Genomic DNA, 12,925 nt, shown 5'->3' with positions numbered 1-12,925 from the left:
TGCCTTAAGCCGCACAAGAGTTTTTGAGTGGCACAAAATGTTTAAGGAAGGGCGGGAAGACGAGCACCGCGTCGGATGCCCGACGACCGATCGAACTGATGATCAGGTGGCCAAAGTGAAAAACGTGTTGGACTCTGACAGGCGTTTAACCATCACCCTTATCAGTGAGGAGACCGGCCTTTTAATCAGAACCATCGACACCATTGTAACAGAGGATCTTGCGATGAGGAGAGTGTGGGCAAAGCTGGTACCGAAAGTCTTGAGCGAGGAACAAAATCTGCCACGGGTGGAAATTTTGCAAGAAATTTTGGACTGCACCCTGGAAGATGAAGATTTTCTCAACAATGTTATTACCTCAAAGGATAGCTCAAAAGGAGCTCCAAGGATATCGGTTTGACTCCATCGAGGTGGTTCAAGCGGCGATGACAAAGGCTCTCAACAGTATTCCAGAAACTGACTTCCAGCAGGATTTTGACGAGTGGCAGACGTGCCGAACTAAGCATATATTGATGCAGGAGGAATGTATTTTGAAGATAATTAAGAATTGTAATGATAACTGCAATAAATTTTGATTTCTGGAACCAGTCCCGATACTTATTGTACGGACCCTGTATATTCTACTTTCATGGGGGGAAATTTAGATCAAGCACTTATTATCAGTGAATTATTATTAATAACTGTTTGTTTTATTGAGGCATTGAGATTAAATTATTTTATTATATGATTATTTTGCTTTTACCTCTAATTTACTCTTTGAGCTTGAACAAGGGTAGTCAGAGTCAAGAGTGGTCCAGAATCTCAGCCTTCAGACAGCATCACACTAACCAGAGACCATCCAACCAAGGCAATGGCAGATGAGGGTGGCTATAGGTCCAGGAGGCCCCAGGAAGCGTTCTGCTTTAAACATATAGCGATGGAAAATGTCTGAGACATGCTTTATACATCAGACTGTTTGTTTTGCATTTCCATGATTCCATCATGACCAGAGGTTAGGTTGAGCATCTTCGCTTTACTAACGTTACTTCACACTGCCGTTTATGTGAAATACCATATCTTGTTCCATAACCCTCATCACAAATAATTCTAATCTTCTTCAATGGCACATCTGGTACATCTCATTTTAAATGATTTCTTTGGTGGCAGGTAGTAGCTCTTCACAACTCTCGGATGCAAAGATTTGTATACATGTTGCCATTGTGTCCTCTGCAACTTTATGGTAAATTCTCTGCCATTTTCTTTTCCCTGTATTTTAACAAAAGAGTACACTTATAAATGCCAGAAATTTGAAATAATTTTATCTTAATACCCTAATGTGATGCACACACAGGATTCAAGTGTGCAACTTAACTAAATTCCCAGTTGAGTTGAGACAATATTTGTCCCTAACTCTGACCTCACAAGAATGGCCAGTTTGAAAGTGGAATTTTGAAAAGCGAAATGACCGTGGTTTAACTCCATTTTTAGTCATACCAATTCAGTGTGATCAAAACGGGAATGATACCATGCTGGTGGAGGATGAAATTAATTGCACACATGCCTCGTGGACACGGACTGGATATTCAATAAATTAGACCTGGATTGCACATATTCGCCGAACAAATAGAAACAAGAAATCTTAAACAGGTTGGAAAATTCTTGGCTAACATTGAACACAACATTCAGAATAAATCAATACTTTTTTTAAAGATTACGTGCACAATATGTGGATATCTATGAAGATGATCAAACCTAGGAAGAATCCAGGATCTTACATTAATATTTAACCTCATTGTGCCAACAATAATCAACGCAAAGTATCAAGACCTTTAATTTGGATTACATACTTGAGGCCTTTAGGTAGAAATAGGCTGGGGAGGAGTTCAGTTCAAGCTCAAGAATGTTAAAATCACTGTCAGGAAAAGTTTATTATTTAATCATAAGTAACTCAATTTGAGTCACTAATTTTTCCAAACCTATTTGGTCACATGTTTAAACCTAAAACTCACTTTATTCACTATTTTTGACTCCCTGTGTTGGTAAACAACCTGCAATAATAGTAGTAGCAGTTGTTTTAGGGAAGGCGATCAAGGCCAGGAGGCTAATTCTGACATTATAAGGGGTTAATGTGTGATCTGACGGATGGAGTGTTCACTCAAAGTGCCCTCCAAGAAGTACCTCAAGTAGGGGGGATTGGGATACCACTGACAAATATTTGCTGTCTCCAGGATTTGAACCCCGGCCCACTCACTTGGAAGCCAGTACATTAGCCATTACGCCATCGCGATCCCCGCCCGCAACAACTAAATTATTCTGAATTCATATTTACAAAATCCATAATAAAGGCCATGAAACTTTGGGTGGATTATTGATTTCCAGATTGTGCTGAAAAGTGTACTTTTGTCAGATAAATGGAACAAATAATTTTATATTGATCACGATTCATGTTTCCATATTGACCATTCTTATATCATGGGTAACATACCCGTATCTGCTTGACCATTAGATAAATAAGATGTATTGTACTTGAATAATATGCATAACATAATACTGTGATAAATAATCACACTATTCCACTGTTCATGATGATTTATTTACCAAGCTATGATGTTCCCCTTCTGTAACAACATGCCTGGATTATTCAATTGATGATTAACACATATTTAGCAATATTTATCTTAAAACACTTTGTTTTTTGTGTCAAAAATGTTGTAACCCATTATAGCATTGGTTTGGTGGGGGCAGGTAGGTTGTTGACTCACCTCACTGTCTTGCCGCTGGCAGAATCCTTACGGCTTAAGCCTGCCTCCGTCAATATGTTCACTGTGGCCTGGTATCCAGGATAATGGGTGTACTTGTAGTCAACCATCCTGCCCTTCTCCATTCCCTCCCCCCGCTGCTTGGTCATCTCAAATGATGGGTGCAGGAGACAGCGCTGCAGGGCATCCTCAGCACCAAGGACATCCAGATCTCTTTTTGGCATTTTGATGCAGCACAACTCACTTCCATTCAGCTGTGGGTGAGACAGCAAAGGGCTGCAATGGCACACTCAGCAAAACGTGCCGGGTGCCATTGCACCGCACCTTGGGGAGGCACAGCGCGGTGGGGGAAGCAACCAATTAGAAGCAGAGGCTAGAGACAAATATTAAATAAATACAAAATGAAACACGAACACACAAATATCACAGAGTGATTTGCTAACTTTATAGGTTTCGTCATAATAATGGTGTTGACTAAAATGGGAGTCTCATACACTTGTACGAGGTCTGTTCAATAAGTATCGCAAATTTTGAATTTTTGCGGGTTACATATATTTGATTTTCAATTTTTTTGTGGCATTATGCTGGTACTTATATCTCTCACTTATACCAAAAAGTTTGGCCATTCTGAATGTTCAGCTAATTGTTGTCAGCTGTTTTGGCTTGGACGTGTTGTGGCTTGCCTTCGACTTTTGCCTGTTCCAAAATATGGATCAAAGAATCTGTATCAAACTTTGGGTGAAAAACGAATTTAAGTGCGCGGATGCATTCCGAATGTTGACTGTGGCATGTGGAGAAGCTACCTTGGACTGAAGCAACGTTTATCGGTGGTACAAAATGCTCTCAGAGGGCCGAGAAGATATGAACTACGATGAGTGTGCATGAGCATGTCAACAACTGACGAAAACATTGATGAAGTGAAGAAAATGGCATTGGCCAATCATCATATCACCATTAGAGAAGTTGCTGAGGACCTAAACATGTCGATTGGCTAGTACCATTCGATTTTTACCAATGATTTGAGCATGACATGGGTCGCCGCAAAATTCGTACCAAAATTGCTCAATTTTGGCCGAAAACAACGTTAATATTGCTAATGGACTTGCGTTAGACTCTGCCCGTGATGACCCAAATTTGCTTCAGAGGGTCAATCGTTGGTTTATGGTTATGACATGGAAACTAAAGCTCAATCATCCCAACGGAAGCTGCAGCATGAGCCAAGACCGAAAAAAGTGCGCCAAGTTCGGTTGAATGTGAAAGTTTTGCTTACAGTTTTCTTCAATTGCAGGGGTGTGGTGCATCATGAGTTCTGGCCACAGGGTAGAATGGTAAATAAGGAATATTACCTACAAGTTATACGCAATTTGTGTGAAGCAATCCACCACAAACGCCCGGATTTGTGGGAGAACAAAAATTGGCTTTTGCACCATGACGACGCCCCTGCTTACACATCGTTACTTTTGTGCGAATTTTAGGCCAAAAACAACACACTGATGATGCCGCAGCCACCATATTCCCCAGATTTGGCCCCCAGTGAATTTTTCTTTTTCCTGAAACTGGAGCGGCCCATAAAAGGACAACGCTACGCTACGATTAATGAGATAAAGACTGCATCGAAGGAGGAGCTGAACAAGATCACAAAAAATGATTTTTTGAAGTGATTCGAGGATTGGAAAAAACGTTGGCACAAGTGTATAACATCTAATGGGGATTAATTTAAAGGGGACAAAATAGATATTCATGGCAGTAGTAGTAGTAGTATTTAGGGGAGGCGGCCGACAGCTGAGGTCATTTGCGCCATTAGGGATGGACAGGAAAGGATGAAGGGTGGAGAGAAACCCGGCGTCAGCATTAGTCTACTCTTTACGAAAGGCACCAAGGGGTCAACAGCTGAACACCCCATCCGACGGACGGCGTACTCACTCAAAGTGCCCTCCACAAAGCACCTCAAGTAGGGATTGAGATACCTCTGAAAAATATTCAACATTTGAACCCGGGCCCTCTGGGTGGGAAGCCAGTACGTTAGCCCCCGCACCATCTCGATCCCCTAGATATTCATGAATACACAAATAATTTTAAAAAAACACAAAAGTCACGATACTTTTTGAACAGACCTCGTATGGTCAAAAGATTAACTACCACAAGAGGCTGATCATTAGATATTTCAATTATTTAGGAGCCCATATCTAACCATAACTTCTAATGTACTAATTGATGCATATGATGCTGCATCTTTGTCAGCAAGGGCCAAGTATGCTATGGAGTGAACTGCTTTTTTATCACCGGACTCTTTTCACTTTCTTCCACTTAGCTCTGTGTTTCCACTCACCCATTTCCTTCTCGTGTTTACTCTCTCAAAATCTCATCTGTAAGTCATGGCTTCTTGTCATTTCCCTTTTCACTGTTTCAATAGTTTCATTTGACAGAGTATAATATGGCATTTTTTAAAGGTAGTTTATCGCTTAAATTACATTTTGGATGCCACCGGTGGACGACCTCTACAATTCTAAGGTTTTAAACTTAAACAAGATGCAACCCGACACCCTACACTTCAAACAAAACTTGTTCAATTCTGCATGCATTTCTGCCTCACTTCATTCCATTCAGATAGCCAGTTCTTTTTCCTTCCCCACAATCCTGAATACCATGCCGAATAACAATGGTTACGGAATACTAAAGAACATGAATAGAAATTTATGGTGCATAATCCTAATTATGAATTAACACCAGTAATATGGCAAAACTTTTCTTTTGTAATTTTCAGCTGCAATATGTAATTCCCTCCCCATGAACTGCGATGTTGATGTGGTGGAAGGGGTTAACTTCTAGCTATCTTTTTGCTTTTTCCATAGTGCTGCATTTTCCTCTGTTGGAGGGGAAGCTAGCATCAAAGCAGGGCTAAAAAATATTGTTGAAATAATTTGAGCCTTCATTTACAATTTTTCATTAAAAAATCAGACCAGTTCCGTCTCTTAATCATGAATCTAAAAGTTTGTTGGTTCTCTAATGAGTACTTACAAATTACACTTTGGATCATGACTTGCAGTAATTGAAGACAACAACGGGAAAAGGTCATAAATTTGGGAATATGTTTAACTGGTGTTTACATTATCTAGATCAATTTTGTGATTCATTGTCCAGAAGGCTTTTTAGTGGGGCTGACACTTGGATTGATAAACATTAGTTACATTTAGGGGTAGATTAGATAGTAGAATACTGATACACTTCTTTTTCTTTACTATCAGTGCGTAAATTACTATTAAAACCTTCGGTTAACATAATGTAAGTGATTTGATGAGAACTGTGAATTGATTCTAGTGGCGTAGTTAATTTCCCCAAAAAGATACTAAAATCTCCAGATGATGATCTGTAAAAGATAGAAAAAATTCAAAGAAATGCAGCAAGATATGTACTCGGAAGGTAAAAAAGAACCAACAGTGTCATGAAAATGTTGGATATACAGTCAAATGTCGTTACTATGCCACCTCGCTACTATGCCACTTTTGCTCGGGCCCGACAAAATTCAATGCAAAATAAATTTACTATGCCACCCCTTACTCTCGCTACTATGCCACTATTGTGCGACTGTTTAAAGGCACGAGTCGTGAAAAAGTCTGTATTTCTGCGCGGTGCTCGATTATTACACTCACGTCCCAAAGGCAAAGCGACGAACTACAGTCCAGCTGCGCACGAAATAACTCAATACGTACGTGCACAACAGTGACATCAATTTTTAAAAAATTCAGCCCATAATATCAGCTCAGAAACCCAAGCGAACAGACTTTCCGCTGATGGAGAAAAAGAGAACCATTGATGCCGTGAAGAAGGAGCCGAATCAGTCCAAGTTGGCGCAGGAGATTAGCAAGAAATGGGGCATCGAAGTTAAGAGGGCCACCGTGAAGGGCATCCTCAGCAAGGAGGGTACAATCCAGGTTGCAATCAAAGCTGGAGTTTCATCGAAGCGCATGAAGTTGATGCAGACTCATGACCCAAAGTTTGACGAGGGAGTGCTCATGTGGCTGAAGCAACCAAGAGGACAGAATCTGCCTGTCGGTGGCAATCTGATGAAGGATAAAAATGATGGCAATGAAACTGGCCGAGATGATGCACATCCCGGACTTCATGGTGAGTGACAGTTGGTTGGACAATTTCAAGAAGCTCCACGGCATCATGTTCAAGACAGAGCAGGACGAAGCAGGAGCGGTGGATTTGCAATCCCTTCTTGAGTGGCAACAACAAGTTCTCTGGCCCTTACTCAGGTAGGTCTCTTCAGACGACATCTTCAACCTGGACGAGGCGAACTTGAAGGCGTGGATGGTGGTGGAGCTTTTCGAGGAGATACTGCGTGATTGGGACGGATTACTCGGCCAGCAGGGACTCAGAGTGCTGGTCTGTCTCCATAACTTCTCTGGCCACCCTCCCGAGCTCCAGCTGAACAACATCCTACTGGTTTTCTTCCCACCTAACACGACAGCCAATTCGTAACCAATGGATCAAGGAATCATAAAGAACCCCAATTGCCACTACAAGAAGCTCCCACTATGCCGCTGGCTTGAGGCTATGGACAAGGGAAAAGAGCTCAAATTCACGTTGTTCGACGCTAGTCGCCCGGCGTGCTTGGGAGCAGGTCGGCGAGTGAACAATCAGGAATTGTTTTGCAAAAGCCAAGTTCATCGGAGAGATCCAAACTGAGGCACAAGATGCGGAGCTGTTCGAGATCAAAGAGGCTCTGCCTACCGAGGAAAAGATAGATGAGAAGCGGGAGAACGAGCTTTCTAACTTTCACGAAGCCGACGAGCGCCTTGCGACTGTTGGGTCTTTCATGCCGGAGGAGATTGCAGAGGAGATGCTGTGCAGTGCGGAGCTGGTGGAAAGCGAAGATGACGAGATAACTGTTGAGGAAGCCCAGTGCGCTTGGAGCACCGTCCGGAAGTTCATGCGACAAAGAAGCGGGAAGCCCGGAGTGACGCAAGCGTGCAATCGGATAGACAACGAGATGCACGAGGTCCGTTGAAAGAAGGTGCGCCAGCCGACGCTTCTTGAGAGCTTTGGACTGATGGTTAACTTGAGAAAATAAAGCAGCCGTTTTTACAAACCCTCGTCACTATACCTCTCTCGCTACTATGCCACTCTTGCTCGGTCCCCGCAGGTGGCATAGTAACGAGATTTGACTGTACTGAAATAGAAAAGTTTAAAAAATAGAAGAAAAAGGAGTATGTTAGGCACGATGCATAGAACTGTTCAAAATGACATTTAAAGGTCCAAGTTATACCTGTTATATCCCCACAGGCCCATTATAACGACACAGGCTGATTTTTTGAGCATATTTTGGAGTAAATAATGTGCGTCGTCTTGTGGACCGGGAAGTATGGTAAATTGAATCTTCTCAGATGGTAAGCCAACAGAGAGGATTATGCGCATCTTGTAAATAAAGCACAACAGGCTAAATATTCCAGGATAATCTTTTGGTTAGTGGATTGGAATGATGTGATGGAAACTATTTGGGGGATAGACAAGCAAAGAGGATTCAAAAGAAAATCTGGGAGTGAAGGGAGAAAAGTCACGGTACCTTCCCAATTAAATCCAAATGGTAGTCATCGTCCACCTTGGGCCAATTCTGCTCTAAAACAGAGGATTCCTATGAGAAAAAAAGATACCAATTTTAGCATAAATTTCAATTTCACATGATGACAATTATTTTTTTTCCTTTCAAAATTATCTCATTTCTTTTATTTTTCAAAAATTTAGAATTCAAGTTCTGATAGAGCATGAATAATGTAGATAGACTAAAAGTTCGCTTTTACAACACATATATGCCAATGCCACATATGCCATAATACAATACACAAGTCATCCAGTTAGTCCTTGGGAAAAAATAGATAAAAAATTATTTTTGCTAGATTTATTTATATTTTTTAACATACTCTCCTTTCAACTTGATAAAAATCCACCCAGGTGGGGAAGCGAACCCATGACCTCTGGGCTCGCAGACGAGGATGTTACCCCGCCTCGACCGGGGCCATGCTAATATATATGGAGTGATTTACACAATGAAAAGCTTTCATTGTTTAGAAATCAGGTTATTAAACAACAACAATCACAGAATCGATCTTTCATTACAGCTTGAAAACTACCAAAATACAGGGACTATGCAAATGGGGCAGTAGTTGGTTAAATCATCTTATTTACACTGGAGACAACATACTACATCTTAATCACCTTTCTTACTGATAGGCACGCTTTAGAATGTTTTCGAGGTGTTGGGAAATGGCTCGATAAGGTAAAGCTAATGGTTCCACAACTAACAAATGATGTACTCAATTAGAGAATATGGGTGAGCCAATATCTAACATTCCAGTATTTGATATCTCAACATTACCCCATTGATATTCCAATATAAAAAAAAACACAAGTTATTAAGCCATTGTAACGTCATAACATCTAGTTCCTTTAAAAGCCCCAAAATTTCAGAGTTTAAGAGGACGCCTCGGTAGCTTAAGTGGCTAAAGCACTCGACCGGATATTGAGGGATCTGGGTTCGAGTCCCAGTCAAGGCGAATGATTTTTACGCTCTGAAATTGTTGCATTAAAATGCACATTAGCGGATGACTCCGTTAAAAGTTACTGTTGCGGCATCTCCCGCAGTTTCTTTGGAATTTGCCTATACAGCATGTCAAATTCACTCATGAGCAGGGTTTAGGGAAGGGGGGGGGGGGGAGGCAGCTAATTTGCCTGTATCTGAAAAATCACACAGCTAGAGAGAAGGGCTGGGAGTGCTCAGAGGCATCACCCAAAATTGAACCTGGGCCCTCCCATCAGTAGTCCAATTCTCCACCCACTGGATGAGTGAAAACCTGTGATTTATTGAGCAGGAATAACTTAACTATCAGCCGAAAGGTGTGAGCTGAACTACACTAGGAATTTCACAAATAGTGAGATACATACTTGCACACTTCCTTTTGTGGTATCCACATAATCAAGCCTTTCCATCAAAAACTCCCTTCTATCATATTTTATGCTGAAAGGGCCCATTCCAAACACAAATTTCTCTTCAAATAATTCTTTTTAATGAAATGGACAGTCAAGGATAAGTGATTATCATCACCACGACATCACCATTAATCCGTTGTCCAAGTAATACTTGTTGATTTAAAGTTTCATGTGCCCTACTATACATTTCTTCTATTACAAGCCTGGAAAAAATTTGGCTACATTAGAGAGTAAATCTTGGCTCCGAATATATTATTAAACCAATAAAGCCTGGAAATAAAAATATGAAAGTTGGCTTAATATTTTGTGTAAGTTTTCATGCATTGAAAGACATAATCCCAAATGATTATTAAAGTTATAACTTGAGTGTTTTAAATATTCAGCCAAAATCATGTACGTTATAAAAACAAAGTAAAAATATAAAGACTCAAGGTTCATAAAAAACAACTCTACCTACTTAAAACTTTTCGTTAACTTGAATGACTGAGCAATTTCAATTAGCATCCTAACAATGAGCTCTAATATCTTTTTGTGACAAATTTGTAATTGGCGAGTAAATTTTCACAAAATTTGCTCATGCCTGCTCAAAGTCTGTTTTTGCTGCCATGGTAAGAGTCGGGAGTAAGTCAGCACAGGTGATGAGAAATATTCTTTGATTCAGTGGAATTAAAAAACTGCCAACACAGTAATCAACCCAGGAGTCAAGTTTGATATGTTTTGGCAGAGTTCACCCAGTACTAAGCCCAACGGTATCAGGGTAAGGGGGCCAATTTCTTTCCCTGCCCCAGTTATGGCTTCCCAGGAAGATCTGGTACCCAAAAATTAATAGAGCTTGGGTGGAGCTGCAGGTGCCCAAAATGGCTTACTCAGGAATCAAACCCGGGCTCTCTGCTCAGCAGACTAATGCTCTACCCCAGGACTATCATGTTACTGCTCAAAAATGAAGAAGGTTGGGGGCTATTTACAGGGTTCGTCCGGAAAATAAGTGTACTGACTCCTGGGCTGGGCGCGCCGCTCCAGGCGCGCCCAGCACCGCTCTGACGGGCTGCGATTGGAGGGGGGTATGTTGGCAAGCGACGCTGAAAAAGGCAGTCAGCTCTGAGCTGTGGTGTAGTGAGGAGCTCTGTTAACGCGAACTTCCACGCTCGACCCACGTCATGGAACGCGATGCCGAATAATGTATGTAATAATGTGTTGAATGTAATAATTCTTCATCTGAAGTTGAGAAAATACAGTGAAGATAGCACACTAAATTGAGACATTAGTACTCCAAAATCAGATTGATGACTATTTAAGTTCCTCAAATGAAAAATCCCAATATGATAGACTACTCCATTTAATGATGGAATATGAACAAGACCTGGTCTCACCATGACCGGTATTTGTCACATATTTGACAGGTCACACTACTAGGGTCATTTGAGTTCTTAATAAAATGCATTCAAGTATTGGACATAATACTTTTTTCAAAGCAATCACTTGTTACCGAGCAAATGTTGACCTTTCCTCTCTCATTCTGAGCCAAACACATGAGTGCATTCACCAGCAAGCACTCGAGTGTAAATAACCACCTAACCTCGCTTCATTCAAACTTTAAGAGTGAAAAAAAATTCTTAGAATAAAATTTTGAAAAAATTAAAGAATACGAGGTGAAATTATCAGCAATTTCATCCAACTCATACTGGCCTTCTTCCAATGTGATACATAGCAGCAAATATGGGTTTTTGGTATCAGCTCCCCCCAATAAAAAACCATTTCTAACTTGAGACAAAAAATGTGACAATACTACTTTTCATTGACATATTGCATTCTTTATAAGTTTATACTATGGTTCTTCTCTTCTCATCTGGGATTTTTGGATTTTTATATAGTCTGCAAGATGTCTCACAACCAATGAAAGCTGAACTCAGTGATTCGAATTGACAAGTAACAACAGTCTGCTGCATTTTCTCAGACCTAAAGAAAGAGTAATCAGATTCCAAGAAACTGCAGAAGATGCTGCAACGGTAACTTTTAACGGAGACATCTGCTAATATACATTTCAAAGCAACATTTTCAGAGTGTAGAAATCATTCACCTTCATCAGGATTTGAACCCCGATCCCTTGATGTCCGACCAAGTGCTTTAGCCAGTTGAGCTATCGAGGCATTTTCTTAAATTCTGAAATTTCAGAGATTAAGAATTTCACAGTTTCAAAATTTTAGAGGATGCCTCGATGGATTAACTGGCTAAAGCACTCGGCTGGACATTGAGGGATCCAGGTTCGAATCCCGGTCAAGGAGAATGATTAATACACTGAAACTGTGGCATTGAAGAGTAAGCAGGTTTTGCCTGAGTACAACTAAATTTACTGACAGTTACACTATAAATATAATGAATAAGAGAGGAGAGAGCATGAGTATTGTAATTGCTTAGGTTGTTGAAAATCTTGCTAAATGAAATTTTGACATCAGTAAATGAAACACAGCTGATATTCATTCCGAGGTGGTAAACTATGGGACTGATGAAAATATCTGACATTTTATTTATAAAGAAAATTTACTTAACATTTTATTTCAAAATTTATGTCAGGCCTGGGTGAAAAACAGCTCTACTGCTAATTGCTTGAAAGGGAATCTGCTCAGAAGCAACAGTCACAAGAGTAGCCACAAGATTTTTCCCTTTTCCACCCACAACCTCAAGAGGCCAAAAGAAGTTTTAGAAAGCAAGGAACTTCTCATTAGTGACAAAGACACCATCTGATAAATGAAAGACCTTTGAAGTTTATTTCCATTAAGCACAAATTGAAATTCCTGGATAAATGAGGAACTGAAATTTCAAGCACCAATCCATCAAAATTGAAATAAAAGAGGACTTTTTCCACGTGTTATTATGACAAATGGACATTTCTAAATTCATTTTCTGCAAGGAATCAGATCTTGCAGCTGAATTGAGAATTTAAAGACCCAGATATGGGTGATTAAGAGTGGGCTAGGAATGATGCAATGTTTGGATGTCTGGACTTGTTGGTGACCCTTTTGATCATGCTCCACACACACAGGCAGTCCAATGGATTTAAATCTTGGCTGCTGAAGGCCAGAATTCTTTGGACCAAAACATGTCAACATTGTCCGGCCACCAATTTAGCACCAAATGACTCCTTGTATGGGAAGGTTCACCCTACTGCTGGAAAACGTACGGCCTCCCAGATGACACCATCC

The 12,925-nt window shown here is 40.6% G+C and overlaps 1 protein-coding gene across 2 annotated transcripts in view; it reads right to left on the bottom strand.

Annotated features, from left to right (window-relative positions):
• Positions 1-565: 565 nt before the first annotated feature.
• Positions 566-12,925, bottom strand: part of LeuRS-m (Leucyl-tRNA synthetase, mitochondrial) — a 53,665-nt gene continuing 41,305 nt past the window's right edge. For both annotated transcript variants that reach the window (XM_071589374.1, XM_071589375.1), the window contains 3 exons: positions 8,305-8,373; positions 2,739-2,989; positions 566-1,242 (listed from right to left, as the gene is read on the bottom strand). In XM_071589374.1, the coding sequence (XP_071445475.1) occupies positions 1,212-1,242; positions 2,739-2,989; positions 8,305-8,373 (351 nt within the window). In that variant the 3' untranslated portion in view covers positions 566-1,211. The remainder of the gene's footprint in view (positions 1,243-2,738; positions 2,990-8,304; positions 8,374-12,925) is intronic.

Source organism: Hetaerina americana, unplaced genomic scaffold (assembly GCF_022747635.1).
Source record: "Hetaerina americana unplaced genomic scaffold, ioHetAmer1.1.p SCAF_37, whole genome shotgun sequence".
Taxonomy (NCBI): Eukaryota; Metazoa; Arthropoda; class Insecta; order Odonata; family Calopterygidae; genus Hetaerina; species Hetaerina americana.
Note: the sequence above shows the minus strand (reverse complement) of the source record. Positions and strands in the feature narration are given on the sequence as shown.